This window comes from Frieseomelitta varia, unplaced genomic scaffold (genome assembly GCF_011392965.1).
Source record: "Frieseomelitta varia isolate USP_RPSP 00005682 unplaced genomic scaffold, Fvar_1.2 scaffold_229, whole genome shotgun sequence".
Lineage (NCBI taxonomy): Eukaryota > Metazoa > Arthropoda > Insecta > Hymenoptera > Apidae > Frieseomelitta > Frieseomelitta varia.
Genome location: NW_025109956.1, coordinates 182,894 through 196,984, shown reverse-complemented (window position 1 = coordinate 196,984; position 14,091 = coordinate 182,894). Strand labels below are relative to the sequence as shown.

Here is a 14,091-nt window from a genome sequence, read left to right as displayed (position 1 = left end):
TTAAATGGTTTATTCGCATTCATTGCGAATGAATGATATTCAATGGCGAAGAAAAATTGTGGGACTTGATCGATTAAATTTCCTAGTCGTATGGCGAACAACACTCTGACTGTATCGTTTCTATTTTGTTTAGGATACAATTTGTTGAAAAATTATCCGCATTGCCGATTTATTGATAGGAGTGTTAAGATTTTTTACTCACAATTGCGCGTTGTTTAAAATAAATGAAATACAAATGCTGTAAAAATTGTTAATATCTAATAAATCTATTATATTTACATAATAACGATCTTTTTACATGAATAATTTCGTTAATCGTTATTTCAATTTCCAACTTAAATACCTTATTCGTTCGTAACTCGTTTCATAAAGTTCATAAATTCTTTTAATTTCTCGTCGAAATTATTTAATGGACAGTTTAATGTAATTATTGCAATTATTTATGACATACCTTGTTTGATGCTGTGCTATCAACTTTGTATCGGGAGAGCTCCTTTATAAATACTAGTCTACTCGATACTAATAAAGAAAAACTAATAATTAATAATTACTAATAATTGCAATTAATAATCTTTGAGAGAGAAAGAGAGAAAACGAAAAAATAGAAAGAAAGGAACAGAGTGGTGTTTATATAATTTATTTTTACAAAATATACATACATAATGCACAATAATAGACGAGAGTATAGTCATAATTTATGATTCTGCTAATACAAGATTGTTTTCATAAATTTAGAAATTTTATTCATAAATTTATATTACATTATATTATATTTATAAATTTTTTATTCATTAATTTAGAAATATATTGACACATAAAAAAAAAGAAGAAGAAACCAATGTGAATTATTTAAAAATACAAAGTACTTTTACGAAAATATTAATTAAACTACTACTACTACTACTACTCCTACCACAATACAACTAAAGTTTACTGCTGCACGTTACGGAGAAAAGTAAAATTCGATAAAGCGGGTTTCAGAATCCACAAACGATGAATTTCAGATTGACAAAATTGTGACGCAACAACGTCCGAGTGTCACAAGATAATCTAGTGCTAGGTATGATTTTGAAGAACTCACGAACACGATTCTGCTCGAAACTGGTCAGTCGTGGTTTAAAAGCCGCGTTGGTAAATTGAGTTCGTGAGGGAAGAGCTGGCCCTCTGGTACAGTGTGCGGTTCGTCGTCGACAACGAGACGAAAGTTGGTCGAGTTGAGAAACGTTTAGACTAACGAGCAGCGATCGACTAGGAGAGGACGAGAGAGCGTCGGCGCCGATACGATGCGACGCAGTCGCATTTGGACCAACCACCGGACGACGTAAGGGCGGAAGATGAACTCAAAGCGAGAAGGAGAGTGCACACTGCTCCCGAAGCAGATGACGTCGGGACCTGGCAGCAATCACCCTCGGCAGTATCGTCGCGATCGTCCGCGGCAGGGTTCTCCATCGGTGTTAGGGATGTGTTTCGTTTGAGAAGCCTCGCGGAAAATCCGGGGAAACTCCAGGAACTGGAGATCGGTACATCGATTTTCCTTGGTAATCAGCATCTTTCGTCAACAAATATTTCTCTCCCTTCCCCCCCCCCCCTCTCTCTCTCTTTCTCACCCTCGCCCTCGCTTTCTTACTCGATCGTGTGTGTTTTGTGTACATGTATCTCGTTTTGATCGCCGTTTCAGCGCACGGAAGATCTCCTCCACGTACTCGTGTTCGTATTTGATAACGGGTAATGGGACTCGAAGGAAAAGTGGAAGGAAAAGTGGGCGTTACGAACAGTGAACCACCTGTGAATCGATCTATAAAAAATAATCGACGATTGTTTATTGGCCTTCTTCCGCTTTGTTTCCCGCCCTTGTTTCCCACACGTTTCGAGTAACTATCGAAAGTCGAAGAGATTTCGCAGGGCCACTAACTTGGCAATCTACTCCTTCATCGGGACCTGTTCACCTGAACGACACTACCACTGAAATATGGCAAGTAACATCATCGAAAAAGTAATTATTTTATAATATTTATTTGAAAGATGTCAAAGTTCAAGTGTTTGCAGTGTATTTTTATTAAAACAATGAATTCTTCGTTGGTTCGTTGCTGTTACGAAACGGGGAAGCAGTGAACAGTGTACATATATACGTGGTTTTCCTAGAAATTTTAATACTCTTGAATTTTTATCGTTGTAATTCAAAATAAATCGAACAATTAATTTATTTCCTATTCGAGAGACTCTAAGTTACGCGACAAAGCATGTTACATTTAGTTGTAATTAGTGCAGAATAGTCGAGGAACGCTTTCAATTTAGTTAATTTCCATGTGTGTAGTTATTAGGATTAATTAGTAAGATGTGATTGTCTACGATTGTTTAATCATAGACTATTTGATTAATCGCGCCGTTTCACGAATTTTGCGATTAATCTCAACTCAGTTTCAATGTGTTTTAACTAATTAATTAACGTTACAGTAAATAGAAAATTAAAATATTACATAATTCCTATATGATACGAAATGCTATGTACTATGCTAAAATACTATATTATTGCATTGAGATACATCCAATTCGTAGTAATTTCCGAGCCCTTTTCAAAATTTACAATACTTTTGACTTTGCATTCTTCAAAAATGAAAGCATTTTTAAAAATTTCTTTCTCCGGTCGATTTATTTTTAACGATAATCCGACCGGAATATGTTAAAATTCGTCCTTTGTTTGCCGAAAACTATAAACTCACGTTGTTGCGCTTCAACATCGTTACAAAAACTCAATAATTGTTCGAATAACTATTGTTCTCCCATGTCTCTCCATTTTTTCTGACGAGTACTCAAATTTTTCAAAAAGAATGCAATCACACAGATGTGACAGATTTTTTTTTTTACGTAAGTGAATTTCCACTTAATAGGTAAATAACTTAAGAATGTTATATTCAAAAATTCAACTAACAAGTGTTATCATAAATGTTTTTGTTATGTGCATTTGGAGAATTATTTCCAAAAATAATTATTATACTATATATAGTTCATTCCATACTAATTGAAAATTATTAAATTGTTTCGTGTAATTAATAAAGAATCACTTTTCAGGGAAAATCTCAATTTTTTTATATTGAAAAAAATTGTAATGATCTACTGTTTTGAAATTATTAACACTAGTGATATTATTTTACAGATCAATGACTATTTGATGTTTTGAAAACGATCAACAAAATGAAGTATTTGAAGTTCGTTCTATTTACGTTCAACTTATTGATATGGGTAAAGTATTAATTATTTAATTAATACAGATTATATCATAGCGTGCCGACCTTGTTTGTATTTTTATTCTTTTTTTTTTTTATATTTACATGAAATAAAAATAAGAATTTAAAAATACTATATGTTTGTTGGTTTTAGTATGTTAATTGTTAGTCACGATACGAGTTTGTTCTTTGTTTATAAGAAAATATCAAGGCTTTATAAGAAAATATCAAGGCTATTTATACAATACTAAATTATCCTTAACACATATTTTACACTGATAAGCGATTCTTATAGAATTTTGCGTTCTGAATGCAAATATAAAAACCATTCTTCTTTGTCACTGCCAGTTTTTGAGAAACTCAATTTCTGTTATATTTATTCCTTATTTGTACGGATAGGTTTGAAACTAATTTTCAAATTTCTGAAACTCAAACTTTGCAAAGTTTCAAAACTTTCGAAACTCGAAACTCTCGAGCTGAATTTGACTTGCTGATTTTATTTTTTTAAAAGGAATGTATATTTATTTTAAGAACTGGAATTAACACTTTTATATAAATTTTTAGCACCTTTTTAACAAATTTTTATTCATTGATGAACAAAATACAAAAAAGAAGTAACACTATACAAAAATATATAATTCAAATCCTTATTTAAGAACATTAACATTCAAACCCAACTATAATACGGGTGTAGTTGCTATGTCTTTCAAAGTATTGCGTTGATGATAATGTAATAACATATTTTTTTAATAATTTCTTTAGAATATTTTGAATATTTTACATTTTCATTTCAGAATTACGATCAATCACATATTTGTGTACATCCTTGAAAACAAAAGTCGACCACCGAGCATTTCACACCCAACATTCGAGATACACACAGATTAAACATTTTTTACTCATGCTCCATATGATTCATTGATTTTATACTTTTTTTTTTTTATTAAAAGCTTCTAAAGTTTCGAAGAGACAAAATTTCAAATTCGCGAAACACGAGACTTTTTTGGACTTCAAAAGATTTCAAGATTTTATTTAATTTATCTAAGTATTAATGTTTTCAAGTAAAACAGATAATAATAAAAGAAATACGATATTAGAAATTTGTTTTATCTGTGTGAAATAACATTTTCAATGATGCAAGCTAAATTGCAATTATACGAATGAAACGACAGCGTTTGCAGTCTATCGTGGAAAATGTCAAGCAGTCGTTGATGTTAAATGTTATCTAAGGCTCAGTAATAACACCTTATGTTTCGCGGAGCTACTGTAACGCTGTGACTGAAATTAAAATCTTTACGGTGACGTTCTTTGATGGTTTCCAAGAGAATGGTGGTCTATCGCTCGCAGTAATAAGAGTTTCTTCCAAACCTACAATTTGAAAATAAATCAATTGAAAGATATTCAGAAAAATTTGTACGTCTAGGTTCTTTTTATTTTGAGCATTTTTTATAACATGTTTAAATGTTTAGGTGTAAAAATAATATATTGTAAATGCAAAAATAATATATTATAATAAAACTGATTGTAGTCATTTATGTAACACAAAAAATATTCAAAGTTTAAAATTTGCGTTTTCTCTTTTAAATTGAGAGTTTTCACGTTCGTATTTTCTTCTTCAAAAATTATTTCCTCAAAAACTGATGGTTTTCATGTTTAGAAATGTTTCTTAGTTGCTTCACACGTGATCAGTTGGAGATATTGTAGATTCGACAAATGTCTGCAATTTTAAATACATTATTATTAATATACTTTACGTATAGGATACTTTATGTAATTTATATAATTAGATCATGAAACGTAAACAACAATTGAAATAATAGCCGTAGAAAAATAAAAATAAATTATTTTGCGCAAGAACGATTAAATTTCATTGCATTTGCGATAGTTCGTTGCGCATGAAGTACCTTATACTTAGTTGTATACTTCCTTACTCTACCTTATACTTAGTTTGTATTTTTATTCTTATATTTAGTATATGTATACTTACTTTATATTTGTATACTTATATGTATACTTACTCTACCTTATACTTAGTTTGTATTTTTATTCTTATACTTATAGTATATGTATACTTACTTTGTATTTGTATACTTACATGTATACTTACTTAGTATATGTATACTTTTTTGTATTTTTATTCTTATACTTAATATATGTATACTTAGTTTGTATTTTTACCTTTCTTAGTATTTGTATACTTATATGTATACTTACTTAGTATATGTATACTTAGTTTGTATTTTTATTCCTATACTTAGTATATGTATAGTTAGTTTCATTAGATCATAAATTTTATTAGAGATCATTCATGTAGAGAAAAAGCTATAGAGAAAGACATTATTCGACAGTTGGCTGGATGGACGGTACTGACGATAGGAGCATGTTTACTATGCGAGCCAAGCAAAGGATACTTGTTAAACCTTTTCGTACCCGACGCCACCCCACACGAGACTATCAACCTAATCGCTTACAGTTTGCTGGGTCTCGGTTGTACGGTGCTGACGGTCGGTTTCTTTGGATGTCGCGCTGCTCTTCATGGAAATCAATGTATACTGGCTACCGTAAGTGATCGCATAGATTCACCTCGTACATCATACTTATAATAGAATAGATGTATCTACGATGTATTTTTATCTGCCTAGTACATGAGCATGCTTGTGGCACTGATCGTCACCGAACTTGTCACCGCTGCTGTTGGTGGACTGATGACATTTCAAATACTTTCCGGCTTGGAGGAGCGGCTGATTAACAAGTTGGTCGTCGATTATGGTCACGAATCGACCAGCGACATCCCCTTCAGCCACAGCCTCGACTTCGCGCAATATAAGGTAAAGCAGCAGGTTTAACCCCTTGCGCTGGCAACTGGTTCGCGGACCATAACGAGTGACCAAACCGTATACAATAATTCGTCGCTTTCTCTTCGAACTCGTCGGTATGACATCACTGAAGAAATATTAAGAAGTAATAAACTTATCATTCTTTTTTTCTTTTTTTTGCCTGGACTACATTTAAATATATTTAAAACTGAGAAAACATTGCAATTTGGGACAAGAAATTCTCGACGTGCGTGACACGTCATTCCAGCGCAAGAGGTTAATCCTCTTGGTACATAACAATTTTTTTTATATATCGTCTAGAAAATTCTATCGTCAAAGCATTGTCGTAGAAACGAAAGAATGTGTAAAAATTTCGGTAAAAAGGACATACTACTTTTCGATAGAAACATTGTGTAAAAGTAAGAAAAAATAAAAACTGCAATATTCAAACGTGCAAGATATGTTCAAGACATTAAACTAAGACAAAAATTACGGAGCCTATAATATATTGACTTGTGGGTTATATTTAAAGTAAATTAATTATAATTATATTAAATAAATTTTATTATAATAAATAAATAAGTAAATAAATAATAATATTATAATAAAATAATAATAATATATAATATTGTAATATTATTGTATATTAGTAAATTAATTATATTTAAAGTAAAATAATTAAAAGTATTAAAATTACCAAAAGTCTAAAGACTTAACACTGAATGTGGAGCGTGCATCAAATTAAGAATGCATTTATACTTTTATTACTTTTATACACGTATAAGATGACCGTGTAACTTGATCATTTTGAATACCTCCGTTGTTATTATATATATTATGTTGTTATTATATTAAGGTACAAAAAAAACTTTGTTAATAAAAATTGTTTAATGTCGGCCAGGGAAGGCCATAATATGATAACGATAACTTTTTTTTAGCTGGAGGAGTTTCGGAGATTTCAAGGTCATCCTCATTTTTTTAAATGAAACTACGTTTTTTTATACGACGATCGATGCAGCATTTTATCCTGTATAAAGAACTAATGACCTATTTATTATATTTATGTCGAAAAATTAGGAGATATTTTAACTTTAATTTTGTAAGATCTATGCACAAAAGTATAAACACAACACTATCCCTATCTTTTCTCGTTTTTCATACAATTAAGATCCAAAACTAATATCTCCTAAACTAATATGTACATTACATGGGTTATATACTATATTATAGTATATACTGATAATATACTTCGAAATACGTAGGTTAATTCTTTTTTATAGAGTATGTTGTGCTGCATCGATTAATGGAGCAGAAAATATATCGTTCCACTTAAAAAAGTGAAGGTCGCTTTGAAATAGCCTTGAATTTCTCTATCTGCAAAAAAAAAAAACTATTACTGTCATATTATCGCCTCCTTTTTTAATTAAACAATTTTTGTTGACAAAGTTTTTTCGTATCTTCAAAAATAACGAAGACATTCAAGGTGATCAAGTTGATAATTCAATCTGTATACTTTGATAAATTCAATACATTGTAATATGTCATACTCTTTGAATCTTCAATAAGTAAATCACTTCTTTTATTATTGATTATAAGATTATTTGTACACTACTCTAGCACGGAGTAAAATATTTAATAATGTAGTATAATTGATAATTTATTTTTGAAGCACGGAATTGTGTGACTACATTCCTTAAAGTTAAATAACTTATCATCGCAAAATTTAGAAAATAACCCAAACATAAAATAACTTATCATCGCAAAATTTAGAAAATAGCCCAAACATAAAATAACTTATCATCGCAAAATTTAGAAAAATAGCCCAAACATAAAACCATCGGCTTATTTTCATCACTATTCTCTCTTTTAACTTTTTGCTTTTGATACTATTTGTAAAAAAAAAAAAAAAAAACGTAACAAATCGTCACACACGTAAAAAATACGATATCTCAAAATTTCTATAATATTTTCTCATTCTTTATCACTTCAAATCAATTACACGAATATAATTAAAAAAAATGGCGTTAAACCATTAATGAAAGAGAATATTTGGTCGTCTAACACATATTCGCATAATTATTTGACGATCGTAATGCTGGGTCCACATTGGGCAGAACTGCTCGCGAATTGTTTGCCAATAGCAATCTGGCCACTACTTTAGCGAACCGCGATCAGATTACAACGAGCTCGCTTGCAACAGTGTTCACTTGATAAAGAACCTACTCGAAATGTATGTGGATACATTGAGGGTAACCAAATGAACAAGCCTGAAACTGCTAGCAAGCTACTTGCCGGCAATAGTGTGAATGCAATACTCGCGAATTGCTCATAAACTGCTCGCGAGCAATTCTACCCAGTTTATATCCAGGCTTAACGAAACTGCTCGTGAGCAATCTTGCCCAGTGTGGACGTGGCATAACGCCATCGCGTAGCCGTTTTTCGTTCGATAATTTTAAACGATGCTCCACGTTCTACGCAACGTGCGTCGAAATGTCAGAAGTCACACGATATAAATTTCATTTCTCACTCGAAAAATAAAATACATCTGACGCTTGACATCTATTTAGGCAATGCTGCTACAGTCCAATGACCAAACGTATCATTTCGTTGCAGTTCAATTGCTGCGGAATATATGGATATGGGGACTACAATGGCACAGCATGGTGGAGAGATGCGCAAATTTCGGGGAACAGGAGGCAAGTCCCGCTCACCTGTTGCGTTTTGAAAAACGTAGAGGTACGGATTTATTTTCAGAATCCCTTAAGGTGGCAATATATATGTTAATGAAAAAGCATGCCACCGGCGAGTAGTTTGTATGCTAATAAATGGCACGTTACGACAAACGTATAACAAATTGTACATTTGCTAGAGACATAGCATATTTTTACTGGCATGCAGCCTGATCGTATGAGAGTAACTAACATGTTGTTATAAATATGTTAATTACTCAATTTACGCATTAGCGTTTTTTGCATAAGAAACACGGACGTTTCTCGTTTGCAAAATGAAATAAACATTGCATTTTACTGTTACTTGCGAAGCAGTGCACAATTAAACTTTTTTTATTCCTGATGAGGTGCTCCTCAATTTCAATACATTTGATTGTTTATTAAACTATTATTGTTCGTTCCTTCAAGTAATTTAGATAAACTCTGTCTCGCGCAATTTTATTTTTATAAAGTAGTGGTATTGAATTTCACAAGCATTCGTATTCTACCAATATATAAATTTCATTGTTTTACTAACTTTTCAATGAGGCATTGTTAAGAAAATTAAATAGTTTTTTTTTCACCAAAAAATACTCACATACTTTTTGCAAGCATTCTTTTTTATGTATAAATTTTATGCTAGTAGTATCATTTTCTAGCTTCTGACATGCTTTTATGCGAGTAACATGTGTATTCCTGTCTTTAATTTTAAACATTATAAAACGTCGACAATACACACACACACACACACACACTCTATATATATATATATAGTGTGTGTGTGTTTATTGTTGACGTTTTATAATGTTTAAAATGAAAGATGAATCTATATATATATATACTTATCAGTATCGAGTACAGATTCGAATTTCAATGTTTCAAAAATGTCCATTAAAAATGTAGAATTATTCCATATTTTAAATTACTGATTACTGAATATATAACATTCATTTTATTTATTGTTAATGCTTGATCTTCTTATGTTTTTTTCGTGTTTAATAAAACCGTAAATATAAATCATAAAAATAAATAAAAGTTACTTTTAACTTGGTCGGATTATTTGTAAATCGCCGATACGACACCGAGTTCACAGTGTTTATTTACCGACATGTTGAAATTTTTGGCAATCATTTCATCGACGATGTTTTTCATCGACACGATTTTTCAATGATTTTATTTTCGAAGAAATCGACTTTGAAAATTTCTTTAAGTATATATTTCAATTTAGCTAATTCTAAACGTGGCAGAATAAAGGAGAATTATTCGACGTGCAAAAATAAATAAAAAAAATGTACAACAATATTTTTTTATTTAGTTTTATTTTCTAGAAAATAGATTTTGTATTTATTTCATTAAAGGTACACTTGTATTTGATAAATCTTAACTCAATTTTCTCAAAAACGAAGCGTTGAATCAAAAAATTTTATTTTGTATCTTTTTTTTTTATGAGATATCATCTCCTGTTCACTTATACATGTTATTCTGACCCAACTTGACTTATTTATAAACATTAGTTTATAAATATTAGTCCATTACTACCATTATTTTATAATTACTTATCCATTATTACCATTAGTTTATGAATATTAATCTAAATGGTTTTAATTTTTATTGAATAAAAATAATTGAAAATGATAGCAGCTAGAAACGAAATGTATTATAAATAAATGTGGTTTATGAAAGAAAGCAACAAGTATCGATAAAGTTGGGCGCGCTGAGTTCAGTAGAATTCAAAAAAGCATCGACAATTCGTCTTTTCGACGTGAAATCTGAACAGTGTGATCACGCTCCGTGGAAATCAAACGGTTGTAACCTTAATTTCGTAAAATCTATCGTATGAAAGAGGAGGAAACTATTGTCATTATAACATACTGTCCTTGTCTTTCATGCATAGCTTTTATAAAATTAAAGTTGAAATAGTTCCTAAACTAACAGTTTTTCGCCACACATAAATTAATATTTTTTTACAGAGAACGACAAGCTGTATCGATTAATTATTAAAAAATATTACATATCATTTCATCTACAAAAAAAAATCGAAGATGATGTTTCTTGAACAATACTGAAAATATAAAAAAATTAGAGTACATTATCACACTTATCGTACAAAACGTTAGAACCTTTATCCTTTTTCATTTTTTTCAGAAAAAAATTACGAGGAAAACGTGATATCACGAACACGTTGTATGACATGACTTACAAGGGAACATACCGAAGACGAAATCGCTGATTTCGATGAAATTTGACATGACTGTGGTTTTCAAAGAAAATGTTTGACCTGTATTTTTTTTATCGGCAATGGTTGATATTGAAAGGGTGAAAACAATCTTCAAAGTTGGGGGTGCGAAACATATTTTTTTTATCGGCAATGGTTGATATTGAAAGGGTGAAAACAATCTTCAAAGTTGGGGGTGCGAAACATATTTTTTTTATCGGCAATGGTTGATATTGAAAGGGTGAAAACAATCTTCAAAGTTGGGGGTGCGAAACATATTTTTTTTATCGGCAATGGTTGATATTGAAAGGGTGAAAACAACCTTCAAAATTGGGGGTGCGAAACATATTTTGTTAAATATCTCCGAAATCATTGAAGATATCACTTTTGTGTATATGATGAAATTAGTGTTTTCTTAAACGACGAATTTAATGGTGTATATTTTTTTGCAAATAAAACTTTTGTTTAAACAATATATTTAATATTATTTTTGATAAGTCTTTCCGAAGTAAATGTTAACAAATTTTCTTGAATATTTGTTTATAAATACTATATATTCAAACACAAATTACCGATAAAATAGAATCTTGATATTTTTCATTATAAAAAAAATCCATTATTTTCAAATTTTTCTCGGTGGGCATGCAAAGCAGGATGTAACCTGAAGTTATTCTCTGTTCGTAAATATGTTTTAAAATGTTAAATGTTAATATATTTTAGATCTGATAAAGGCTGATTTTATTGTTTAGTACTTACTACTGTTTATAAATAGATACGTTCAAAACACGATCAAGAACTTTGAGGGTAGTTTTCACCCCTACAACATTAACCATAGCCGATAAAAAAAAATACGGGTTGAATATTTTTTTGAAAACTACAATCATGCGCCAAATTTCATCAAAATCGACGATCCCGACTTCGGTATGTTCCCTTGTTGGTAATATAATTTATTTTTACTTCTCGACTTATAGTACGCAATACCATCAATAGAAATTTTTGAATAATCGTGATTGCAAAAAAGAATTTGAATCACTTGGCTGAAATTTTTTGATTTCCTTCGGGCAAATTCATTCTGTTTATTCTGCATGAATAAAACTACTAGCTTAAACGTAAATACAGAAGTCAAGCGTAACTGATTAAAATTGTAATAATATATTGTAGAACACAAGATCGATAATGTGTTGATGATGTCGTTGTCGATGATTTTGAAGTGTCGGCAAATAAATATTGTCGCCGAACTCGATATCGATGAAACCGTGTTAATGAAACGATCGTCGGTAACCATTTCGGTCTGTATATATTTTCCTTCACTTTTCTTGTAAATATATACCTATATAAATATCAATTATTCCTATTAGATATATACATATAAATATCAATTATTTCTATTTGATATATACATATATTGTAGATATATAAATATAATTATTTATACAGGGTGTTTCGTAACGTGTGGGATCCACTTCGGGAGCTGATTGTACGCCTAAAAATAATGAAAAAAAAAAGTCATATAAATATATGATTAATATAAAGTCATATAAAGTTATATAAATATATGATTTATCCTATCTGTCTTCGTTTATGAGATATAATGAATTTTCTGTTTTAATTACTTTTACAAAAGATGCTCGGAATGACCACCTTGCATTTAAAAACAAGCCTGCACGCGTCTTGTCATTCATCTGATTACTCTCTCTATCATTCCTGGTGTTTCTCAAATTTGTCGAAAGCCTTGCTCTATTCTATTTCCTAGTATTTCCTAGTATTTTCAATCGATGTTGCGTATACAATAGATTTTNGAACGAGCAGACCATGCAATAGGACCTCCACGACCAATCCATTTATTTGCAAAGTGTCGATTTAAAAATTGCCTAGCCACTCGACTAAAATGCGGCGAAGCTCCATCATGCATAAACCGCATGCCAAGTCTAATATCGATTGGAATTTGCTCTAATATTTCGTGTAAACGCGTGCTGAAAAAATCAACGTATTTTGTGCCTGTTAGTTTCCCATCAAGAAAAAAAGGTCCAATTAAAAATTTATCAATTATTCTTGACCATACGTTTAAACTAAACTGGTGTTGATGTCTTGAATGCACAATAACATGTGGATTTTCTTCATCCGAATTATCATTATTATGAAAATTGAATATACCATCCTTGGTAAAATTAGCTTACTAGAGTTTGCTCTGTTTATAAGATTCATTATATCTCATAAACGAAGACAGATAGGATATATATTTATGTGACTTCTTTTCATTATTTTTAGGTGTACAATCAGCTCCCGAAGTGGGTCCCACAAGTTACGAAATACCCTGTATATTTACAATACATATACAATTATAGTACATATATAAATATCAATTATTTCTATTACTATTATTATTGCTATTATTTCTATTATTATTGCAGGTAGTAAATACGGAAAGTCCAATGAGCGTCGTGTCAAGAGTGTTTAACAAAGATGTAAGTATTTTCGATCAACGTCTACATTTTTTCTACATTTCATTCACGAAATTCTTATTTCTTGACGAAAGACCGAAAAACCGTGGCTAAACCCGAAACCAATAGACGAGGTAGCATGTCAAGTGGAAGACGAAGAAGGTCATGATGGATACCGGCATAAAGAGGTACAATTTCGCTCCATGATTTAGTCATTTTACAAAGGGCAGATTGTTCGATTCAATGATGTATGAAGGATTTACACAATCGTACATTCTACAGTTAATTTCAATTTTAATCTCAACGTAGTTCAAATATGAAAAGAAATATTTCTTTTTCAAAATATCGTATATAAAGTCACACAGCTTGTAGATTTAATGCGATAAAGGTAAGTTCATATTCTGATGTATGTAATTAGAATTATATATTTATTTTTGATATATTTCATATATTTTTATATAAAATATATAAAAAATAAATATATAATTCTAATTACATTTTTATATTTATGTTTTATTATATTTTTATATTTTTATATATATTTATGTTTTATTATATTTTTATATTTTTATATATATTTATGTTTTATTATATTTTTATATTTTTATATATATATTATTTATGTTTTATTATATTTTTATATTTTTATATATATTTATGTTTTATTATATTTTTATATTTTTATAT

General features: G+C 30.2%; 1 protein-coding gene across 2 annotated transcripts in view; it reads left to right on the top strand.

Annotated features, from left to right (window-relative positions):
* Nucleotides 1–1,308: 1,308 nt before the first annotated feature.
* The window catches only part of LOC122527643 (tetraspanin-11-like), a 16,789-nt gene continuing 4,006 nt past the window's right edge, over nucleotides 1,309–14,091 (top strand). Inside the window, exons 1-8 of one of the 2 annotated variants that reach the window (XM_043652009.1) lie at nucleotides 1,309–1,520; nucleotides 1,679–1,972; nucleotides 3,155–3,240; nucleotides 5,573–5,785; nucleotides 5,867–6,052; nucleotides 8,654–8,776; nucleotides 13,375–13,428; nucleotides 13,500–13,592. In XM_043652009.1, the coding sequence (XP_043507944.1) occupies nucleotides 3,193–3,240; nucleotides 5,573–5,785; nucleotides 5,867–6,052; nucleotides 8,654–8,776; nucleotides 13,375–13,428; nucleotides 13,500–13,592 (717 nt within the window). In that variant the 5' untranslated portion in view covers nucleotides 1,309–1,520; nucleotides 1,679–1,972; nucleotides 3,155–3,192. Of the gene's footprint in view, nucleotides 1,539–1,678; nucleotides 1,973–3,154; nucleotides 3,241–5,572; nucleotides 5,786–5,866; nucleotides 6,053–8,653; nucleotides 8,777–13,374; nucleotides 13,429–13,499; nucleotides 13,593–14,091 lie in introns of both variants that reach the window. The other variant, XM_043652008.1, reaches the window with a different exon arrangement.